This window comes from Hemiscyllium ocellatum, chromosome 17, assembly GCF_020745735.1.
Source record: "Hemiscyllium ocellatum isolate sHemOce1 chromosome 17, sHemOce1.pat.X.cur, whole genome shotgun sequence".
Lineage (NCBI taxonomy): Eukaryota > Metazoa > Chordata > Chondrichthyes > Orectolobiformes > Hemiscylliidae > Hemiscyllium > Hemiscyllium ocellatum.
Window position 1 is genome coordinate 53,021,299 of NC_083417.1, and position 21,165 is coordinate 53,042,463.

General features: G+C 41.7%; 1 protein-coding gene across 1 annotated transcript in view; it reads right to left on the minus strand.

Annotated features, from left to right (window-relative positions):
- Positions 1-11,150: 11,150 nt before the first annotated feature.
- The window catches only part of LOC132823743 (uncharacterized), a 38,261-nt gene continuing 28,246 nt past the window's right edge, over positions 11,151-21,165 (minus strand). Inside the window, exons 10-13 of the mRNA XM_060837742.1 lie at positions 19,841-19,921; positions 16,931-17,991; positions 15,426-15,505; positions 11,151-11,692 (exon numbers count right to left, since the gene is read on the minus strand). Of these exons, the coding sequence (XP_060693725.1) occupies positions 11,626-11,692; positions 15,426-15,505; positions 16,931-17,991; positions 19,841-19,921 (1,289 nt within the window). The 3' untranslated portion in view covers positions 11,151-11,625. The remainder of the gene's footprint in view (positions 11,693-15,425; positions 15,506-16,930; positions 17,992-19,840; positions 19,922-21,165) is intronic.

Sequence of the window (21,165 nt, forward strand, 5' to 3'; positions counted from 1 at the left end):
TTTATTCAAAGTATTAATATAACCTTTCTAACAATTTTCATTTTATACTTGTATACTAACTTGTGTAAGTTGTGTAGCATTAGTGATCAATAACAATTTTCTTGGAAACTATATAGAAGGTTTGACTGCAATCATTTCCCTCAATATAGCTTCTTCAGAAAATGTAATTTCCTGCAGTGCTTTGGGCAAAACTAGTATATTGGAGAGCACATTCCAACACAATCTTGCTATAATACACTCAAATCTGCTTCTATTTATGCGTCAACATTTCAGTTTATTTCTGCTTTCTTTCTACTGGCTTTCTGAAAAATGTTGGTTCACACATTATGCCATAAGACATTGCAGCAGAAATTAGGCCACTCAGCCCATCTGGTCTGCTCCACCATTCAGTCATGGCTGGCAAGTTTCTCAACCCCATTCTCCTGTTTTCTCCCGTAACCCTTGATCCCCCGATGCTCAATAACATATCTATCACAGTGTTAAATATACTCAATGACCTGGCCTCCAAAGCCTTCTGTGACAATGAATACCATAGATTCACCACTCTCTGGCTGAAGAAGTTTCTCCTTATCTCCGTTCTAAAAAGGTCTTCCCTTTACTCCAAGGCTGTGCTCTTGGGTGCGAGTCTCTCCTACCAATGGAAACATCTTCCCAACATCTACTCTGTCCAAGCCATTCAGCATTCTGTATGTTTCAATTAGATAGAGTCATAGATATGTACAGCATGGAAACAGACCATTCGGTCCAACTCGTCCATGCTGACCAGATATCCCACCCAATCTAGTCCCACCTGCTTGCACCCGGCCCATATCCCTCCCAACCCTTCTTATTCATATATCCATCCAGATGCCTTTTAAATACTGCATTTGTACCAGCCTCCACCACGTCCTCTGGCAGCTCATTCCACACACGTACCACCCTCTGCATGGAAATGTTGCTCCATAGGTCTCATTTATATCTTTTCCCTTTCACCCTAAACCTATGCCCTCTAGTTCTGGACACCCCACCCCAGGGAAAAGACTTTGTCTATTTATCCTATTCATGCCCCTCATGATTTTGTAAGGTCAGCCCTCAGCCTCCAATACTCCAGAGAAAACATCCCTAGGCTATTCAGCCTCTCCCTATAGCTCAAATCCTCCAACCCTGGCAACCCTCGTAAATCTTTTCTGAGCCCTTTCAAGTTTCACAACATCTTTCCAATAGGAAGGAGACCAGAATTGCACGCAATATTTCAACAGTGGCCTAACCATTGTCCTGTACAGCCGCAACATGACCTCCCAACTCCTGTACTCAATACTCTGACCAATAAAGGAAATCATACCAAACGCCTTCTTCACTATCCTATCTACCTGTGACTCCACTTTCAAGGACCTATGAACCTGCACTCCAAGGTCTCTTTGTTCAGCAACACACCCTAGGACCTTACCATTAAGTGTATAAGTCCTGCTAAGATTTGCTTTCCCAAAATGCAGCACCTGGCATTTATCTAAATTAAACTCCATCTGCCACTTCTCAGCCCATTGGCCCATCTGATCAAGATCCTGTTGTAATCGAAGGTAACCTTCGTCGTTGTCCACTACACCTCCAATTTTGGTGTCATCTGCATACTTACTAACTATATTTATACTCACATCCAAATCATTTATATAAATGATGAAAAATAGTGAACCCAGTACCGATCCTTGTGGTACTCCACTAGTTACAGGCCTCCAGTCTGAAAAATCAATCCTCCACCACCTTTCTACTTTTGAGCAAGTTCTGTATCCAAATGGCTAGTTCTCCCTGTATTCCATGAGATCTAACCTTGCTCCCATGGGGAACCTTGTCAAATGTCTATCTCCCCTCATCCATTTAAACTCCATCAAGTAGTGACCCAGAGTCCTCGAACATTCCTCATGTGTTAAACTTTTCATTCCTGGAATCATTGTCATGAACCTCCTCTGAGAATACGCCCCAGGGCCAGTTCATCCTTCCCAATGGAGCCCAAAACTGCACAAAGTACTGCAAATGTGGTCTGACCACGGCCTTATACAGCCTCAGAAGTGCATCCCTGCTTTAATATTCAAGTCTTCTCAAAATAAATGCCACCATTGCATATGCCTTTCTAACTACTGACTCAACCTGCCAGTTTACCTTGAGAGAATCTTGGACTAGAACTCAAGTCTCTTTGCACTTCAGACGCCTGAATTTTCTCCCCATTTATTCTTCCTACCAAAGTGCATGACTTCACACTTTCCCACGTTATACTCCATCTGCCACTTCTTTGCCCAAATCCTTCTGCCTCCTCAATGCTACCTAGCTTTGTATCATCTGCAAACTTAGCCACAATGCCGTCAGTTCCTTCATCTAGATCTTTAATGTATAAAGTGAAGTCGGTGGTGCCAGCACAGCCTTGTGGAACACCACTTGTCATCAGCTGCCATTCTGAGAAGGACTTATTATCAACACACTCTGCTTTCTGCCAGACAGCTTCTATCCATGCTAACACCTTGCCTCTAACACCATGGGCCCTTATCTTACTCAGTAGCCTCCTGTGCAGCATTGTATCAAAGGCCTCCCTTTTTAAACAGGGGTGTCACTTTAGTGATTAGTGAACACTGACCACCTATCCAAGCAAACCTTTTTGAGGGCCTGGTTGGTCATAGAAACAGAAGTAAGGCTTTCAGCCCCTTCAGCTTGCTTCATTATTTAATCAAATCCTGCTGATCTGTACCACTACCCCTTTAACACTCCTAAACTCCACAATTCCTTGACATCATTAGTGTACAAAAGTCTAATATGTCTTAAACATTCCAACTATCAGCATTGCTTATCTCTTGGGGGCAGAGAAGTCTAAATTTATCTTAGGAGACTATTTGATCATAAAGGAGGAGAAAGTGAGGACTGCAGATGCTGGAGATCAGAGCTGAAAATGTGTTGCTGGAAAAGCGCAGCAGGTCAGGCAGCATCCAAGGAACAGGAGATTCTTTAGGGCTTATTTCCGAAACGTCGAATCTCCTGTTCCTTGGCTGCTGCCTGACCTGCTGCGCTTTTCCAGCAACACATTTTCAGTATTTGATCATAAAGGCCAAGTGAAATTCAAATGCCTGTGCATTTCTGCCTTTGTCCAATAGTCATACATGTTCACTTTGTAGCAGCAGCTGCTGAGCAGCAACCATAAATTGAAAAAAGTTTGACAATTGTTAATCTTTATTCCTGGGATAAGGAGAAACACAACAACCCCTCATTCTAATTAATTAACTCATCATAGGCTGTAAACTGAACGTGAAAAGGGTCATCAAGGTATTGAGGGTGGGTTTTGCAAGTGAGGAACAGGAAAAAAATGCTATAGAGCCAAAGACAGTACTTTTTGATTTGACTTCACTAAAGAGGAACAATGCAACGTCTCAGTAAAGACATGCAGCAGAGAAATTAAATAGGATGTATTTAATCATAGAATCCACACAAAAGAGAAGCAGGCCAGTTGGCCCATTGAGACCACACCAAAGCTCTGAAGAGCATCATATCCAGACCCATCTCCTATCCTATTCCTGTAACACTACATGCATTACATTGCCAATCCACCTAACCTACGCATCTTTGGACTGTGGGAGGAAACCAGATCACCCAGAAGTAGGGAGAATATATGGAGTTTGCACAGTTATCCAAGGCTGGAATCAAACCCAAATCCTTCGTGTTGTGAGGTTTAGGAGTGCGTTAGGTAGAAAACTCTTCTGGTCAAATTAGAATGCATCCTAGGAATGCTGAAGGAAATAAGCTTCCAATCTTGTTTATAAGTTAGGATTGGTACCAGAAGATTTGATGATCCTTGTTGACAAAAAGGAGAGAACTAAGCCTGCCAGCTACAGACAAGACAGTCAAATATTAATCATAGGGAAAACATTTGGGGCATTAATCTGGAAGGGGATGTTAAGATTAGATTACTTTAGATTTGGATTAGATTACTGGTGTGGAAACAGGCCCTTCGGCCCTACAAGTCCACACCGACCCGCCGAAGCGCAACCCACCCATACCCTTACATTTACCCCTTACCTAACACTACGGGCAATTTAGCATGGCCAATTCACCTGGCCCGCACATCTTTGGACTGTGGGAGGAAACCGGAGCACCCGGAGGAAACCCACGCAGACACGGGGAGAACATGCAAACTCCACACAGTCAGTCGCCTGAGGCGGGAATTGAACCCGGGTCTCTGGCGCTGTGAGGCAGCGTTAAGTTGGAGATAATACAGGAAGAAGGTATTTGCTGGAGAAGGCAGGTCTACAAACAGATGAGGTGAATCGAGCAATCTCAGTCCCACTCAGCTGGACAATAGAGAAGAGGCATTATTTAAGTGAGAGACATTGTATTATTGGCCCAAATTTTCCAAACAGTATCAAAAACCCTTTCTAATTCTGACCAGAAAATATGTTGATGTGGGATCCTTCCAAATGCAGTTTGTGCAGAAATCCTCACAGAGGCCACACACACTTTTTAAAATTCTGATAAATTAAAATGTCTCAGAACCGCCTGGTGTGTTATCGAGTGTATGAGTTAATTAGGTGGGGTGGTAAGTGGATAAAAAGGATAGGGTGAGTTAAGCTCGTGCAGTGGTTTGGGATAACATGGGAAGGTGAGGAAAATGAGTGGGACAGAAAGTGAGTAGGGAAGAGAAGTTAGTTCTAGGCAAGCCAGGGGGTCAGTTTGGATCAGGGAAGTCAAAGGAAATTCTGAGATTCATGGTACATTGAGTTGGATGGGGAGAAGATAGAAAATGTGCGCGCACACACGTGGGGGAACAATTCAGTTTTATAATAATCCAACACACTTCATGTCTGTTTCCAGGGAAAGTTCGGAGCTGTGGGAGTTTAAAACTTGTGCAATTCCTGCATAGTCAGTGTGTCAGGATCTGCAGCTATCCAGAAAATGATTTTTTTTATGAACTTGATTAGAGTTCTTTCTGGCAAGAATTTGGTTTTTGGAGAAATTCATACATCAAGCTGCAGGAAAACCAGGTACAGATTGACATTAAATTTGAACAGTGTTTAAAAATGCCCCAAAATGAACTATTCTGAAAAGTTCAGGCAGACAAAAATGTAGAAACAATTTGGATAATAATGAGATCAATGGTCGAATTGATGTACAGAACCCAAACAGTAATCACACAGCAAGGTGGGTAAAAAAAAATGAGGTATCACAAGATTACAGTAATAATCATAGATTTCAATCTACATAATCAACTGGAACAACTGGAAAGTCAAGATAGGCATAGGTAGCCTAGCTGAGGAGTTCATAGAATATTTCCAGGGTAGTCTCTCAACCTGGAGGCCTTGTAAACATAAATCTCCAGGACACTATTCAAGTGTATCCCGGGACATTTTGGGAAGTTAGGGAAGAAATTGCAGTCTGAAAATGTGTTGCTGGAAAAGCGCAGCAGGTCAGGCAGCATCCAAGGAGCAGGAGAGTCGACGTTTCGGCCATGAGCCCTTCCAGAAGGGCTCATGCCCGAAACGTCGACTCTCCTGCTCCTTGGATGCTGCCTGACCTGCTGCGCTTTTCCAGCAACACATTTTCAGCTCTGATCTCCAGCATCTGCAGTCCTAACTTTCTCCTAAAAGAAATTGCGGTCCCCTAGTAGAGTTATTTGTATCATCTACAGTCATAGGGGAGGTGCCAGAGGTCTGGAGAGTGGCTAATGTGCTTTTGCTTAAAGAAAGGCTGTAAGGAGAAGCCTAGAACAATAGACCAGTGAGTCTGACATCGGCAATGGGTAAGATGTTGGAGGGGATTCTGAGAGATAGGATTACATTCATTTGGAGAGGCAGAGACTGATTAGGGATAATCAGCATGGTTAGGTGAATTGTCAGGGATAGTCAGCATGATTAGATGAATGGTTAGTGTTGCCATAGTATTCAGGGATGTGTAGGTTAGGTGCATTAGTCAGGGAAATAGGGTAGGGTGGGTTATTCTTCGGAGGGTCGGTGTGGATTTGTTGGACCAGATGACCTGTTTCCACATTTGAGATTCTAATGATCCCTTGAAAAGGGCAGTGGAACTGGAGCCCTTGAAGATTTTTAAGGCAGAGGTAGATAGAAACTACCTTAAAGCCAAGAATCTATGTAAGGGTTTGAAAGAGGAAAGTGGGAATGTGGATTCAAGGTTGCATCAGATCAGCAGATTTGTCTTCTCAATGGTTTGCTCCTGTTCCCAATTCATATGTTCATATATTTTAAACTGGATTTTAAAAATATGGAAGACATTAGAAATCTTAAAATTTGATTTAAAACTGTTTACATTTTAAAATATGTGTAGTTCAGCTACTAAAACAGTTTTTTTTAAAAAAGACGCTCATTAACCATGCATATCCCAAGTCACACTTCAAGCATCACACCAAGCACAACTGGTTTCTTTTTGTTTTGACTGTTTCAAGTTTAATATTTATAAAATATCAAAATATCTCTCATGAACATACTCATAACAGGAAATTAAAAATTATGCCACGTTAAGTCAATACTGTTTTTTAAAAAAAAGTCAGCAAAAGAAAATAACGGATTAGACAAATGAACAGTCAAGTTGCAACAAATAAATTGTATGGAATGCTCTGGATAGTTCATCAGGATAGACAATCTGGTAGTTGAAAATGTGTTGCTGGTTAAAGCACAGCAGGTCAGGCAGCATCCAAGGAATAGGAAATTCGACGTTTCGGGCATAAGCCCTTCATCAGGAATGAGGAGAGGGTGCCAGGCAGGCTAAGATAAAAGGTAGGGAGGAGGGACTTGGGGGAGGGGTGATGGAGATGTGATAGGTGGAAGGAGGTCAAGGTGAGGGTGATAGGCCGGAGTGGGGTGGGGCGGAGGGGTTAGGAAGAAGATTGCAGGTTAGGAGGGCGGTGCTGAGTTGAGGGAACCGACTGAGACAAGGTGGGGGGAGGGGAAATGAGGAAACTGGAGAAATCTGAGTTCATCCCTTGTGGTTGGAGGGTTCCCAGGCGGAAGATGAGGCGCTCTTCCTCCAACCGTCGTGTTGTTACGTTTTGCCGGTGGAGGAGTCCAAGGATCTGCATGTCCTCGGTGGAGTGGGAGGGAGAGTTAAAGTGTTGAGCCACGGGGTGGTTGGGTTGGTTGGTCCGGGCATCCCTGAGGTGTTCTCTGAAGCGTTCCGCAAGTAAGCAGCCCGTCTCCCCAATGTAGAGGAGGCCACATCGGGTGCAGCGGATGCAATAGATGATGTGTGTGGAGGTACAGGTGAACTTGTGGCGGATATGGAAGGATCCCTTGGGGCCTTGGAGGGAAGTGAGGGAGGAGGTGTGGGCGCAAGTTTTACATTTCCTGCGGTTGCAGGGGAAGGTGCCGGGAGTGGAGGTTGGGTTGGTGGGGGGTGTGGACCTGACGAGGGAGTCACGAAGGGAGTGGTCTTTGCGGAACGCTGATAGGGGAGGGGAGGGAAATATATCCCTGGTGGTGGGGTCCGTTTGGAGGTGGCGGAAATGACGGCGGATGATACGTTGTATACGGAGGTTGGTGGGGTGGTAGGTGAGAACCAGTGGGGTTCTGTCCTGGTGGCGGTTGGAGGAGCGGGGCTCAAGGGCGGAGGAGCGGGAAGTGGAGGAGATGCGGTGGAGGGCATCGTCGATCACGTTTGGGGGGAATCTGCGGTCCTTGAAGAAGGAGGCCATCTGGGCTGTGCGGTGTTGGAACTGGTCCTCCTGGGAGCAGATGCGGCGGAGACGAAGGAATTGGGAATATGGGATGGAGTTTTTACAGGGGGCAGGGTGGGAGGAGGTGTAGTCCAGATAGCTGTGGGAGTCAGTCGGTTTATAGTAGATGTCTGTGTTGAGTCGGTCGCCTGAGATAGAAATGGAAAGGTCTAGGATGGGGAGCGAGGAGTCTGAGACAGTCCAGGTGAATTTGAGGTCGGGATGGAATGTGTTAGTAAAGTTGATGAACTGTTCAACCTCCTCGTGGGAGCACGAGGCAGCGCCGATACAGTCATCGATGTAGCGGAGGAAAAGGTGGGGGGTGGTGCCAGTGTTCACCTACCTGGCAGACCTGGAAAAGTTGGGAATAGATTAGAACAAAACCAACTAACTTGTTTCACTGCAGTATCTCTCCCTGAACAACCAAGTATACAGTATTATTAGAAACAACGATTACCATTACAGTAGGTTAATACAGGACTAATGCATGAGTCAAACATCTGCTTAAACATACAGTGATATGCAGCTTAAAAAAAAAACGGTTTTAAGCAATTTTTAAAGCTTGCATTACAATCAGAATGTTCACATATAATTGACTTGCAAACTTTTACTAAATATGTCCGTATTTTTAATTTATTTTTTATTCATCTATGGGGTACGGGTGTCACAAGCCAGCAATTATTTCCTGCCCCTAACTCCCCAGACAATAGCGAAGAGTGAACCAAACTGCTGTGTACTTGGAGTCATATGTAAGCCAAACAAGGTAAAGACAACAAATTTCCTTCTCTAAAGGATATTAGCCAACCAGGTAGATTTTTTACAACAATCAACAGTGGTTATATGGTTACCATTAGCTACTGTTTTATTCTATATGCTTTTTAAATTGAAGTCAAACACCACCTGTCATGGTTTGATTCAACCCACATTCCCAGAATATTAGATTGGAATTCTGGATCACTAACACCACCACTTCCTGGCAATACCAAGGATACAATGGATACAAGATATTGAGTACCTGTGAGTTTGTAACAGACTTTGCACATCGCCTGCAATTGTTTGTTCTCTTGGCCACGTTTCCGCTAATCAATCAATTAGAATTCAGGTTAAATGAATACATTAATAAGACAGAGAACTGGAAAAGTCATTATATACGATCTGCTCAGTCCTAATACAAATTTGAAACTATAGGCCTCAGTCTTCCAGTCAGCAACAATGCTATGCTCCCTTTGAAAATCTGCCCCTTCAGATGCTGCTGTGCACCTCTCCCAGGATCTTCACATCCTGGCTGAAAAAATAAATGCAGTGTTGTTTCCCCTCTAACTCTGCCAGTAACATTTTTCACCAGAAACCTTGCCCACACAAGCATACTTGCACCCCACACATTACAGTGCTATTTCAAAAGCCCAATCATTTGCTCCAATATGGTTCTCACTTCAAATGTAACTGTCAGGGTTATTATCAATTTTATACAATTTAATTTTTGACAACAGAATGCACAGCCAGCAACTGACAGATGTTTACTGCAGTTTAGATACAAAACAGAGAAAACTTAAGGACTTAGTTGAGAATTCCAAGTTCTGCAACAGTGCTACTGGGGTGTCAGTTATGGTATTAATATGCTCATCTCAACACGTGTTACAAATAGATTTTTTTTTGAGATTTGAATTGATCATTAGCTAACAGAACTCTAATAATATTAATTTTCAGGAAAAGCCAAATTAGACTGTTTTAATTTCATCAATAAATATGCATCCTTCTTTCCTTCAATACTGTTTTGAATTCCTCCAAGCACATTTCCAAAACAGCAAAGTAAGGAAACAGTTCTTTTCAAAGTCACAAATGATATTCTAGATGTCTGACAGTCATTCCTCTTTAACCTGACCACAGTCTCTGACATGGTGGATCATATCATCTGTCCCAAAAACCTTTCCTCTGTTATTCAGATGGGTGGGACTGCATGTGTCTAGCTCCATTCTTATCTAGCCAGTCACAGATAATCAACTGCAAGAGATTTTGTTCCCACACCCATATTGTTATCAATGGTTTGGACCTATTTTGAATCTACATCCTTCCCTTGGGTGACATCATCCAAAGATATATCAGATTCCACATGCATAATACTGATATCCAGGTCTACCTAAACATCACCACATTTTAGCCCTCTATTGTCCCTAAATTGGCAGACTACTTGCGTTGACATTCAATCCTGAATGAGCAGGAATTTCCTGCAAAGCAATTATTTTCAGTCCCAATCTCAAACTCTATTACCTCCCCAATGGCTTTATTCCTTTGCTGAGACTATTCACAACCCTGGTATCACATCAAATCACTACATCAAGCCACATTCACCCATCCATTTCTGTTTACATGAGCTAAATGTGACATCTGTACAGCGACACTTTGTTGAAATTCTCATGCCTGTGTCTGAATCCCTCCATGAACCCACTCCTTCACCATCTATGCAACCTCCTATAGCCTTCATCAACTGAGATTTCTGCATTTCTCCAATTCTGGACACTTAAACATCTTTTATTTTAATCACGTCACAATTGCTAATCATGATTTCAAGCGACTAACCCCTTAACAACTTGAATTTTGTCCCTAAATCTCCCTGACTTTCTATCAAGCTCTCTTTCCTTGATGATTCTTAAAACCTACCATTTTCTGTCCACATGTCCCTCAGTGTCAAGTTTTGTTCAGAAATACTCCTCTAAAGCATGATGTTACAGGTGCCACTTAAATAAAGTTACTGCAGTTTTATAATCTTAACCAATATAGAGGCCAATAAGAGGAATTTGACAATCAGGACATTAACAGCAAGTAGAAGACAGATATCATGGGTGAGAAGTTGAGAGACTATCAGGGTAGGTACTGCAGACATTGAAGAATACGGTAGAGACCTCAGGTGTGATTTGTAGGTAACATGAAAAAGCAGAAGCATAAGGAGCTGAATGGAAGGTCTCCACTGTGGCAACAAAATAGCCCAGAATTACTTGTCTTTGAGGGTAGGTTTAAGTGAAGGAAATGGTTTCAAGAACTGACCATAGTGGAAAAAGGTTTTTTTTCCCTTTCTGGATAATCCTAGAGTAATGAGTAGTTTAGTAGAAGAATCTGATGTATTACGGCCTGTTTTAGTAATAGACGTATAGTTTAAATCTCTTGGGCTTGAGCAAGGAGTGAAAATGTCCTACAAGGGAATGATCAGGATACAAGTCACTGAAGGTTTTGCTGAGATTAAGAAACTGGAAGGTGGAAGTGATGAAATGATGGAACAAACCAATAGTTATGGAGTTATCATAGCAAACTTAGGGTTCAATGTTAGAGCAAAGTTTGAACAAATGCACATTACATCTTGATAGATACATGTTATTTGATAGCAATTCAGTCATCCAAAAATTCAAGAAAATTAAATATTGAGCATTTTTATTTTCTAAAAACACTGTAAAAGGATTTTGATATGAATGTCATACACACAAACCAAAATTACACCACTGAACAATTCAGGACAGTATTTAGTTATAATTGTTATCTATTACAATTATATAACCTTCAATACAAGGCTAATCATTAGTCTTCTCCAAAACTCACCACAGAAATTAATCTTCATGTTAATTGAGGGCATGAACTCCTTCATTTTGGTCCAATTTCTTTATCTTCCAGGGCTGTACATCTTTCCAGCCAGAGATGATGCATGGACAGATACTTGTTTCAGGCCATGGTTCTGCTGAGTCAACAGCTAAATGGTGCCAAAAAGCAGCCCAGGCATGCAGTGTTACACTAGCATCCCTATTTTTGGTGTGTGTCAATTTATTTTTACCCGAGGCAATGGTATTCAGGACTGATATAAATAAATAACATGGATCAACATTAAAACATAGGGGAAATGTAATTTCATTAACTCAAGTCGCGACAAAATAAATGACCGATTACATGCCAGACAGGAACAGCAGTTAGTTGTGTGTCAAACTTGGTTCAGTAAGATATGAAACAGCCCATTTCAGCAACTCACAGGGAACCCTGGAGGGAAAAAAAAATCAGATATTGTGAAATTAAATCAGTGTACAAGAAAACTGTCAGCAGTTTCTGGGGTGACTCAGTGGTTAGCACTGCTGCCGCACAGCGCCAGGGACCTGGGCTCAATTCCAGCTATCTATGTAGAGTTCGCACATTCTCCGTGTGTCTGCGTGGGTTTCTGCGGGGTGCTCCGGTTTTGCCCCACATTTCAAAGATGTGCAGGTTCAGTGGATTGGCCATGCTAAATTGCACTTAGTTTCCAGGGATGTGTAGGCTAGGTGGATTAGCTATGATTAATGCAGGATTACAGAAATATGATGGGGGCTAGGTCTAGGTGGGATGCTTTTTGGAGGGTCAGTGCAGATTCAATGAGCCAAATGGCTTCATTCCACACTGGGATTCCACACCCAGCAAAGTAAGAGCAAAACTCAAGTTTTATACAACTGAAATAATCTTTATTAATAAATCATGATTTATTTTCCACTCAGGCAATGACTTATTTGTAATTCAGATCCTCGACAAAACCATTAGTAACAATACACAAGTTTTAAAATAACATAAGTACGTTTGGAATTAATTCAATGATTTAGAAATGTAACAAACAGTAAGCAAAAACTACTAAAGCTCATCATGGAAAGAGAAATAATTCCAAGTTCCTCTTTGCCACCTTCTCAGAATTCTTCTTCATGCATTTTCCATTATGACAACAAAACTGCAAATGGGGATAAAATCAAGGCTGCAACTACTTACCATAGTCCCTAGCTCATTATTCCACGGTTCCATCATTTAGTTTACCTAACAACCCACGGAGATCACTGACGAGCACTGAAACCATCACCTATCTATCAGTGTGGTGCTTATGATTTTCCAAACTTTCAATAGTCTAAAAACAAATTCTAATTCTCTCATTACTCATTCCAACTGCTGCTCCACTACTGCATTCCCTTCTAAAGTTGTGAAACATCATCGCCATTTTTCCTATATATGCCACTTCCTTGCTAAGAGTGCTAACCAAATACCCAGAGAAACAGCAGCTCACTTTTTTGCCTCATCTTCTTTGACAGTCCCATCGTCCACCCTTTCTTTCTCCATTACAGGATAATAGACAGCAATGCCATTATCCAATGAACAAATATTTTTAGAAGTTCCATCCAAAAGCATCTCTTCCTGCTCACTTGCAATCTCTTGAGCACTCAGGGCCTCTATTCTAATCATTGATATACTCTGTTTCAGTAGCAATATGGAGGCTGTTCCAAATCTACACGAATCATACAAGGCTCAAATCTGTTATTTCCTGCATTGTATTTCAAGACTAATGCCACCCTCATTAAACATCCTTGAAGACAAGACCAACACCACTCTTGACTCCCAAATAAACTTTCACTCCATCAAATCTTCCCAGTGTTTCATCTCAGGCTTACAATGAGGTATGAAATTTTGGCGAACTGCTCGACCCACAACTCTGTTAAACAATGACTGCTTCCATCTTTGAACCCTTGGCACATTTCTGTTCCAACCACTCTTCCAGTCCTGCCTCAATCCTAATCCATTCTTCTTCATATGGTAAATTGATTTCTCTAATTCTCTTGACACTGGCTCTTAATGTAGAATCTAGCAGTCCACATTCTCATCTACACCTCATCAAGCTCTATTGATTACCCAAACCCCTAAAACTCAATTTTAAAATCAATTTCAAATATCTCCGAGAGCTCAATTCACTCTGATATACTCCAATTTCACACAGCTTCATAAATCCTCTGCTTCTCCAGCACTAATTTACTCCTTACTTTCCCGATCATAGTTAGTAGTTTATTTTACAGAAAATTATTTTCCCAACTCTTTGGAACTTTGTCCATCTTATCACCTCCCCCCTTGCTTTCAAAAGCCTTATCAAGGCATCCTAAATTAATCAAGCTTTCACCTTCCCAACAATGATCCAACAAGGCTGTCAAGTATTTCCTGCTGAAAATGTGTTGCTGGAAAAGCACAGCAAGTCAGGCAGCATCCAATGAACAGGAGATTCGACGTTTCGGGCATAAGCCCTTCTTCAGAAAGGAATGCTCTTCCTGCTCTTCAGCCACGTTCTCAAACAGACTCGCTACCACAGCCACACCTCCTTCCTCAGCACCTGCCTACGGAACCGACTGATCCCGCACGGACTCCGGACTACAGACTACATTCCGACCAACAAAATTTGGACCCAACTAGGACAACCAGTACCTACAACAAATCCGAAGCCTCCAGCAACAGACCTCCCTCCAGATCCCCCGCTCCACATTTGCAGCCATGCGTCGCTACCTACATTCCCTGCAATTAGCCCTACCCCAGCTCAGGACAACACTCTCACAGACTTACAAAGGACCTCTACTGTTCTTCATCCACAGAAGAATCCATACACTAAACAAACAGTTCTTCCTAGCCATATCAGAAATTAAAGACAGTAAGTACCAAAAACTTTCATGTACTTACCCCCACACTCTGGGTTCCTCAACTGTTCCAGAATCTTCCATCAGCCTCCGAAATCAGTCTGGCGCCATTAACCACGGGCCGCTACAACGCCCGCGGCAACAACCGCCGCCGCCGACCATGACGTCACTTCCGCCCCCACTGACCTCGCAGCCTCCGTGATCGCCGCCCAGACAACCGCCTCCACAATCGCCAGGAAGACCAACGCCGACTGATTCGTGACCCCCGCGGCTATCGGGAATAACAGGGTTTCTTTCGTCGCCACAGCCACTTCCACCCCTTGGGTTGCTGTCGCCGCAGTCACTTCCACCCTCAGTGACATCACTAACCTGCACGACCACAACGCCTCATGTGTCTCCATCACCATGCCGATCTCCGACACCACGCCTAAGCCCGCCCCCACACCAATCCCTGCCCCCACTCCCTGCTCCAGCCCCACAGCAGGTCCTAGCTCCCATCCAGACCTCCCCTTCTCTGAGGATGAAAGATCAGTCCTCAGCAGAGGCCTCACCTTCATTCTCCTACACTCTCGGATTAACGAGTTCAACATGCGGCGAGACATTGAACAATTCTTCCGCCACTTTCGCCTCCGTGCCTACTTCTTCAATCAAGATTCTCGCCCACCCTCCGACGACCCCTTCTCCCGCCTCCAACACACCCCATCCTCCTGGATGCCCCGTGCTGGCCTCTTACCCGCCCTCGATCTCTTTATAGCCAACTGCCGCCGCAACATTAACCGCCTCAACCTATCCACCCCTCTCACCCACTCCAACCTCTCACCCTTGGAACATGCAGCCCTCCACTCCCTCCGCTCCAACCCCAAACAATTCCTTCCTGAAGAAGGGCTTATGCCCAAAACGTCGAATCTCCTGTTCCTTGGATGCTGCCTGACCTGCTGTGCTTTTCCAGCAACACATTTTCAGCTCTGATCTCCAGCATCTGCAGACCTCACTTTCTCCTGTCAAGTATTTCCCTACACTGAAAAGCACTACAAAAATCTTATTTCATAAGTAAACATCTCGGCAATTATGTGTGATGCAAGAGAGGGAAAACAGGACCATTCTCAACCTGCATTCCTACTGGCATTCCTACTAAGAACAGAGTTCATCATCTTCTGTGGTACTGTAATAGAGGAAAGGGAAATTGTTGGTTGTAAGTGGATTAACCAAGGATTTCTAATGATATAAGAGTTGGATTCACTAAGTGGGAGCACAGATGGAAATGTGAGATAATTTTCAAGAACCAAACTATATTTATGCAGAATACAAACCTTACAGAGTTCACCTGAGAGATTAACTCGTGAGTGGGTTCTGGATAGGTGTACAAAAATTGGCTTCCATCAGGATGTCTCTGCAAAGATTATACAAAGGTATTTATGACTCATGAGAAACCTGTAAGTTTACAGAAGCTCCTAAAGTATGTTGCTGGATTTACAAAGTCTCAATCAAAAGTATACTCATCCAAGTGATAAACTTTGCGATAATGAAAAGAACAGAACTAAACAATGAAATAAGCAAGCGAAAAAGAAACTAAGTAGAATGGACAAAGTAGACTCAGAACAGTTACTTACAGGAAAATCCACAACAGAACACAGGGGTATTCAAAAAGGAAATGGAAAGAGTGCAGGCTCAACATTTGCTCCTACATGTCACCCAAAAAGGAACAAGCCCAGAGAACACTAGATTTCTTGGGATATTCAGGTCTGGCTAAGCAGGAAGCACATGCAAAGGCAGCAAATCAATAGAGGCTTTAGCAAGTACAGAAAGTGCAGGGGAGAACTTAAAACACAATTTTGAGAGAAGAGAGGAAATGTGAAAAAACAATGGCAGCTGAAATTAGTGATAACCCCAGTACATTCTACATGTCTATTAAGGGGAAGGAGCATAACCAGAGAACTAGTAGAGAAATTAAACACCAAAGGAGCTGAAGGACATTGATAGGGCTATAGGGTACTTCACTTCTGTCTTTACTTGAGAGGAGGGTTTAGGTACAAAATCTTTGGAGAGGATCTGAATGGTTCTTGACGCATTTGACATAAGGAGAGAAGTAGTAACAGAGGTTTTAGCACAGCATTGGATAAATCCCATGTCGGATGAGATGCATCCAACGTTCCTGTAGGAGGTAAAGGGGTTTGTGTGACTGGAGGCTGGTGTCCAGTGACTGGCCACAGGGATCAGTGTTAGGTTCTTTATTGTTCATGATATATAAATGATACAAGTATCAATATAGGAGGGATGATATGCAAGTTTGCAGATGACACAAAGATTGGCCAGGTGGTTGACAGTGAGAAGGAAGGTGTTTGGATACAGGAAAATATAAATGGATTGGTCAGATGGATAGACGGAATTCAACCCTGATAAATGCAAGGTGTTACACTTTGGAAGAAACAAGTCAAGGGAGTGCTTAATAAAAGGCAAGACTCTGTAAACCTCAGGGGAATAGAGGATCTTGGGATGCTTGACCACTCATTCCTGAAGGTGGCAGGACAGGTTAATAGGATGGCTAAGAAAGCATATGGGACACATGCCTTTAATAGTCATGACACATTAGAAGAGCAGGGGAGTTATGTTGCAGCTACACAAAACTTTGGTTAGGCCATAGCTGAAGCATTGTGAACAGTTGTGGTTACCACTCTTTAGGAGGGGTGTGATTGGATTGGAAAGGTTCAAAGGACATTTACCAGGATGTTGCCAGGATTGCAGCACGTTAGATCTGAAGGGAAGCTGGACAGACTCAGGTTGTTTTCTTCAAGTTACTGCTTGTTAGATAACTTACCAGAGATTTACCTTTGTCCTGCTTAGCATTGTGAGAAAGCACATGATTAATACTGGCAGCAACATCTTCTGTGGGCTGCGCAATAGGAATTTCTGAGGACGCTGATCTTCTACAATCTGGGACTTGTTGAGGTGGTTTCTCCGATACAAAATTAAGTTTATTATACTTTCTTGATACCATCATGTTGTTTTCTGATGAATTTCTCAAATCAGTACTTTTCAAAGTTGTACCCCTACTACCTTCTTGCCTTCTGCAAGACTCTTTACATGTAGCAATGGCATCCATCTGACAAACGTCATTGGTTATTTCTTTAAAATGATCTGTTCCAATCAAAGTTCCATCACTACTGACATTACATGAGTTCTGGCCCCCATTTACAGTTGTACACCTCAACAAAGTGCTCCGGTCAACTTTGTTTCTGTGTGGTTCATGATCAAAATCTGTAAATTGCCGTTTCCTTTTGACACCTCTATGAATTTCATATAGTTCTTCATTTTCACCATCAAACCGCCGTTCGCTGGCTTCCAGCACAATGTTTCTAGCTGCTGTTGTGTAATTCAGCACCTGTTTACCTGGGCTACCATTTAGATTTGCATGACTTCCTCCTGCTGTTGATGTCAGTGGGGCAATGCTTTTGAACAAGCCCACACAATTCAACTTGTTACAATTGTCAGCTGCAACCGATAAAGGGGATATATTTTTAAACATGCGGTTGCAGGCAGTCATGCTGTGGTTGAGACATTTCTCTTTGTTGTCTTCAGATTTAGCAGGTATCTCGTCAGGCTCTGCCACATGTGTTATGGTTTTTCCACTGTCTGTCCGTATGGTTAGTGTGTGCAAGGGGCTTCCAGCACACATTTCTGAATGTGACCGCTCTTGCTGAGACCCATCTGTGTACAACTCTAATGATTCCTCTAGATCTTGTGTGTTGTTGTCTGGAAGCTGAAGCTTAATGGCTTGCCTGCTGCAGCCAGGAGTATCACAACATGTGGAAGAAAGACAACCACCACATTTATCAACATGCTTCTCAAACGTTTCTGAAACACACGAAACATAAGTTTCTGTAATAAAACAAAAATGCTACATATTAATTATGCTACTCCGTTAGTCCTTCCACCAACACAAATTCCCAATCAACATCTTCAATACAAACTCAAGAAGGGCACACTTATTATTGAAATATTAATTTGTAGGGAAATGGGGGCTGCAATTAAAGTAGAACAAGTTTGCATACAGATGTGATTTCCACTATTAAAATATTGACAAAATAACTTATAACAAAATACATTAACAGAATTTATAATTTAAAAATGGGAATTAAATTGTACTTGATACACTTTCTTCCATCCATTGATCCCAGATCCCTTGAGAATTACAGGTGAGATTGACTCCCATGTGCAATGCCCCAGGAAATTGATGAATGTAATTTCTAATTCATAAGCACTTTAGTAATGTTTATTCATCTGTACATAACTAAGCTTAATTATATTACAAATTAAGCGGTGGAAAGATCATTTAATTAAATGAAACCATATTAACCCCACCAGCTGTCAAAGAAACCATTATAAAATATGGGGATAGAAACAGTCATGCTCTAAAAAATCTGAAGGATCAACTAACAGGCCAGGAAACAACTAAGTATTTCCTTCTTTGTTCTTCACACATCCGATTTTCCAAATTCACTTTCTTCGCCTAAAATCATCCTTCCACACAGGTCACTTTATATTAATCCAAATGGGAAACCACACCCCTCAACTTCTCTAAATACAAAAACATAAGTATTGCAACTTCTACACTCCACTCCACATGCATTAGCTAATTTCACAGGACACAGATTACAATAGGTCCAGGCAATAATAAAAAAAAATTATTTATCACTTTGCACACTCAAAGTATTTCACAGCTGAAGAATTATTTTTGAAATGTAGTAACAGTTGTCATATTTAACTGGCAAATTTAACTGATCAATGCACAGAAGAATCCCAGAAACAAGAAAAATGATACCATATGTATTTGTGTCAAATCCAAGAAGCTGAGACCAAAATTTTGGATTACAATGTAAGAGGCTAACTTGAATATGAAAGTACGTTCAAAAGGTAGAAATCCATTCTCTCCTATCTTCTCACGATTTGCTATCTTATAGATGTTTTTCAAATTCTAAACACTGTTTTTTTTCAACTATTAATTATTCAAAATCGTCCAAATGTCTACATTTTTCTTTGCACACCATTTTGCTTAATTTCTAGTCCATTCATAATTAACAATTTACCTAAAGCACTTTGCAAAGATAAACATCCCAGACAATAGGGTGCAATTTAACTCTGTTTCCACAACACTGACCATACCTTGCTCCCCTAAGTTGAATCTAGAAGTAGAAACATAACAGGATTAATATTTACAAATAAAGCTAACCCATCTAAACAGATCTTGCTGCAGACTATTTCCAAATAAGTCAAAGATTCATTGTTCAGCACAAGAAATTATAAACTAGTCAGACTTCAGATACTGGCTCTACAACATTCACTATCAAATAACCAGCTAGGTAATTGATCACTTCAATTAACATTGACATTGAGCCCTTAATTCTCAAGTTATTCTGTTTGGAAATTTAGACTCAAAATCCCTACATTGCAGATAAAGGCCATTCGGCTCATCAAGTGCACCAACCATCCAAACAACATCCCACCCAGACCCGCTTGCCCACCCCAGTCTCATAGTCACGCATTAACCATGACCAGAATACCTAATCCATATCGCCTGGGATGCTACAGGGCAATTTAGCATACCAATCCACTTAACCTGCATCTTTGGACTGTAAGAAGAAACCGGAGGACCTGGTGAAAACCCACGCAGACACAGGGAGAATGTGCACAACTCCACAGACAGCTTCAATGCAAGAATATAACTCACCCTCTGAAGATGGAATTCCACCAAGACACAAAGGCGACACTGCATTCCAAGGATTCTGTGAAGGTGCAGGGTCCTGTCCCTCTATAACACATAACACCAAACTCTACTTAGCTGTTTTATTACATTTCTTAAAAATATGTTAAGACAGTATTAATGCTGATTTATTCCCTCTTTCCTTTCTTTTCAATATTCTCTATGCCCCTTAAAAGATACTGATCCACACTGGAGTAAAAGAAGATTAAGTTGCCAGAGAGCTACTCTCTAATAAGAGTGATGTTAGTTTAACCTGAGGGTTTAGCATGTGGAGAGGTTGAGAAGGACTGTCCTTCATTGTAATGAAAGTATGGGAATTGAGCCAATGCTGCTGGTATCACTGCATATTGTAAACCAGCCATCCAGCTAAGTGAACTAACCGACCCCATTATTGGAGTACAGCTCCACAAATGCCTCATCATACCCATCCAAGCAAGCAAGCCTCATTCATTGAGTTAGCAAGTGTTGCAGCATTTTTAACCATGAATTCCTATTGAAGACATCATGCTCTCGAGGTGATGATGCTGTGGCATGTTTTGTCTTGGTTTCTTCCAGACAGGGATTGGGGGACAGGTCACAAGCAGTCTATGAGAAGATAAACAATAGTGAGGCTTTGGACTTTTTTAAAAAAAAAGTTGGCACAATAGAAACAGCCTGAATGGGTGTGGTCAAGTTCTTTCAGATCAAGAATTTTTAGTTAATTTTCAGCAGTTGCTGTTGTGGGCTTGAAGAATTAAAAACTATTTTCCACTCTCTTGATTACAGCTGGGGGTTCTCTTCTTAGGTTACAGGATTGCATGTGAGACAAAATCTGTTTTTTGAATTTGACTTTTTGTCAAAAGGTGTGTTTATGGAATATTACCTATTGGAACATTTAATTAGGAAAAATTACTGTATCTATTATTCTGGTAAGTTTTCCAATAGAGTTAAATTATTCTAAGTTCTTCTTTCTTTTGTTGTATTTCAATTATAGTGTTTGAACAAATTGTGTTTTGCTTAATGTCAAGTAGATAGACCAGTCAAATTGCATCTGGAACACATTATTTTAAAGGTAAATGTAAACTGATAAGTTAGGATCTAGACTACCTTCTTAAAATATTTTGAGGGAGTCTGGTCTGGACTATAAAACCTCACTCAGTGCTTAGATATAAAGTATTTAAACCACAATCTTGTGATAATGATCAGGAGTCTGGGCCTGCCTGTTACGTTTCTAGACTGATGTCTGAGGACTAGAACAATATGCTTTGTGCTTCCAATTTTAAAATCCTAAGTAGACAATCTGAAACTTTCAA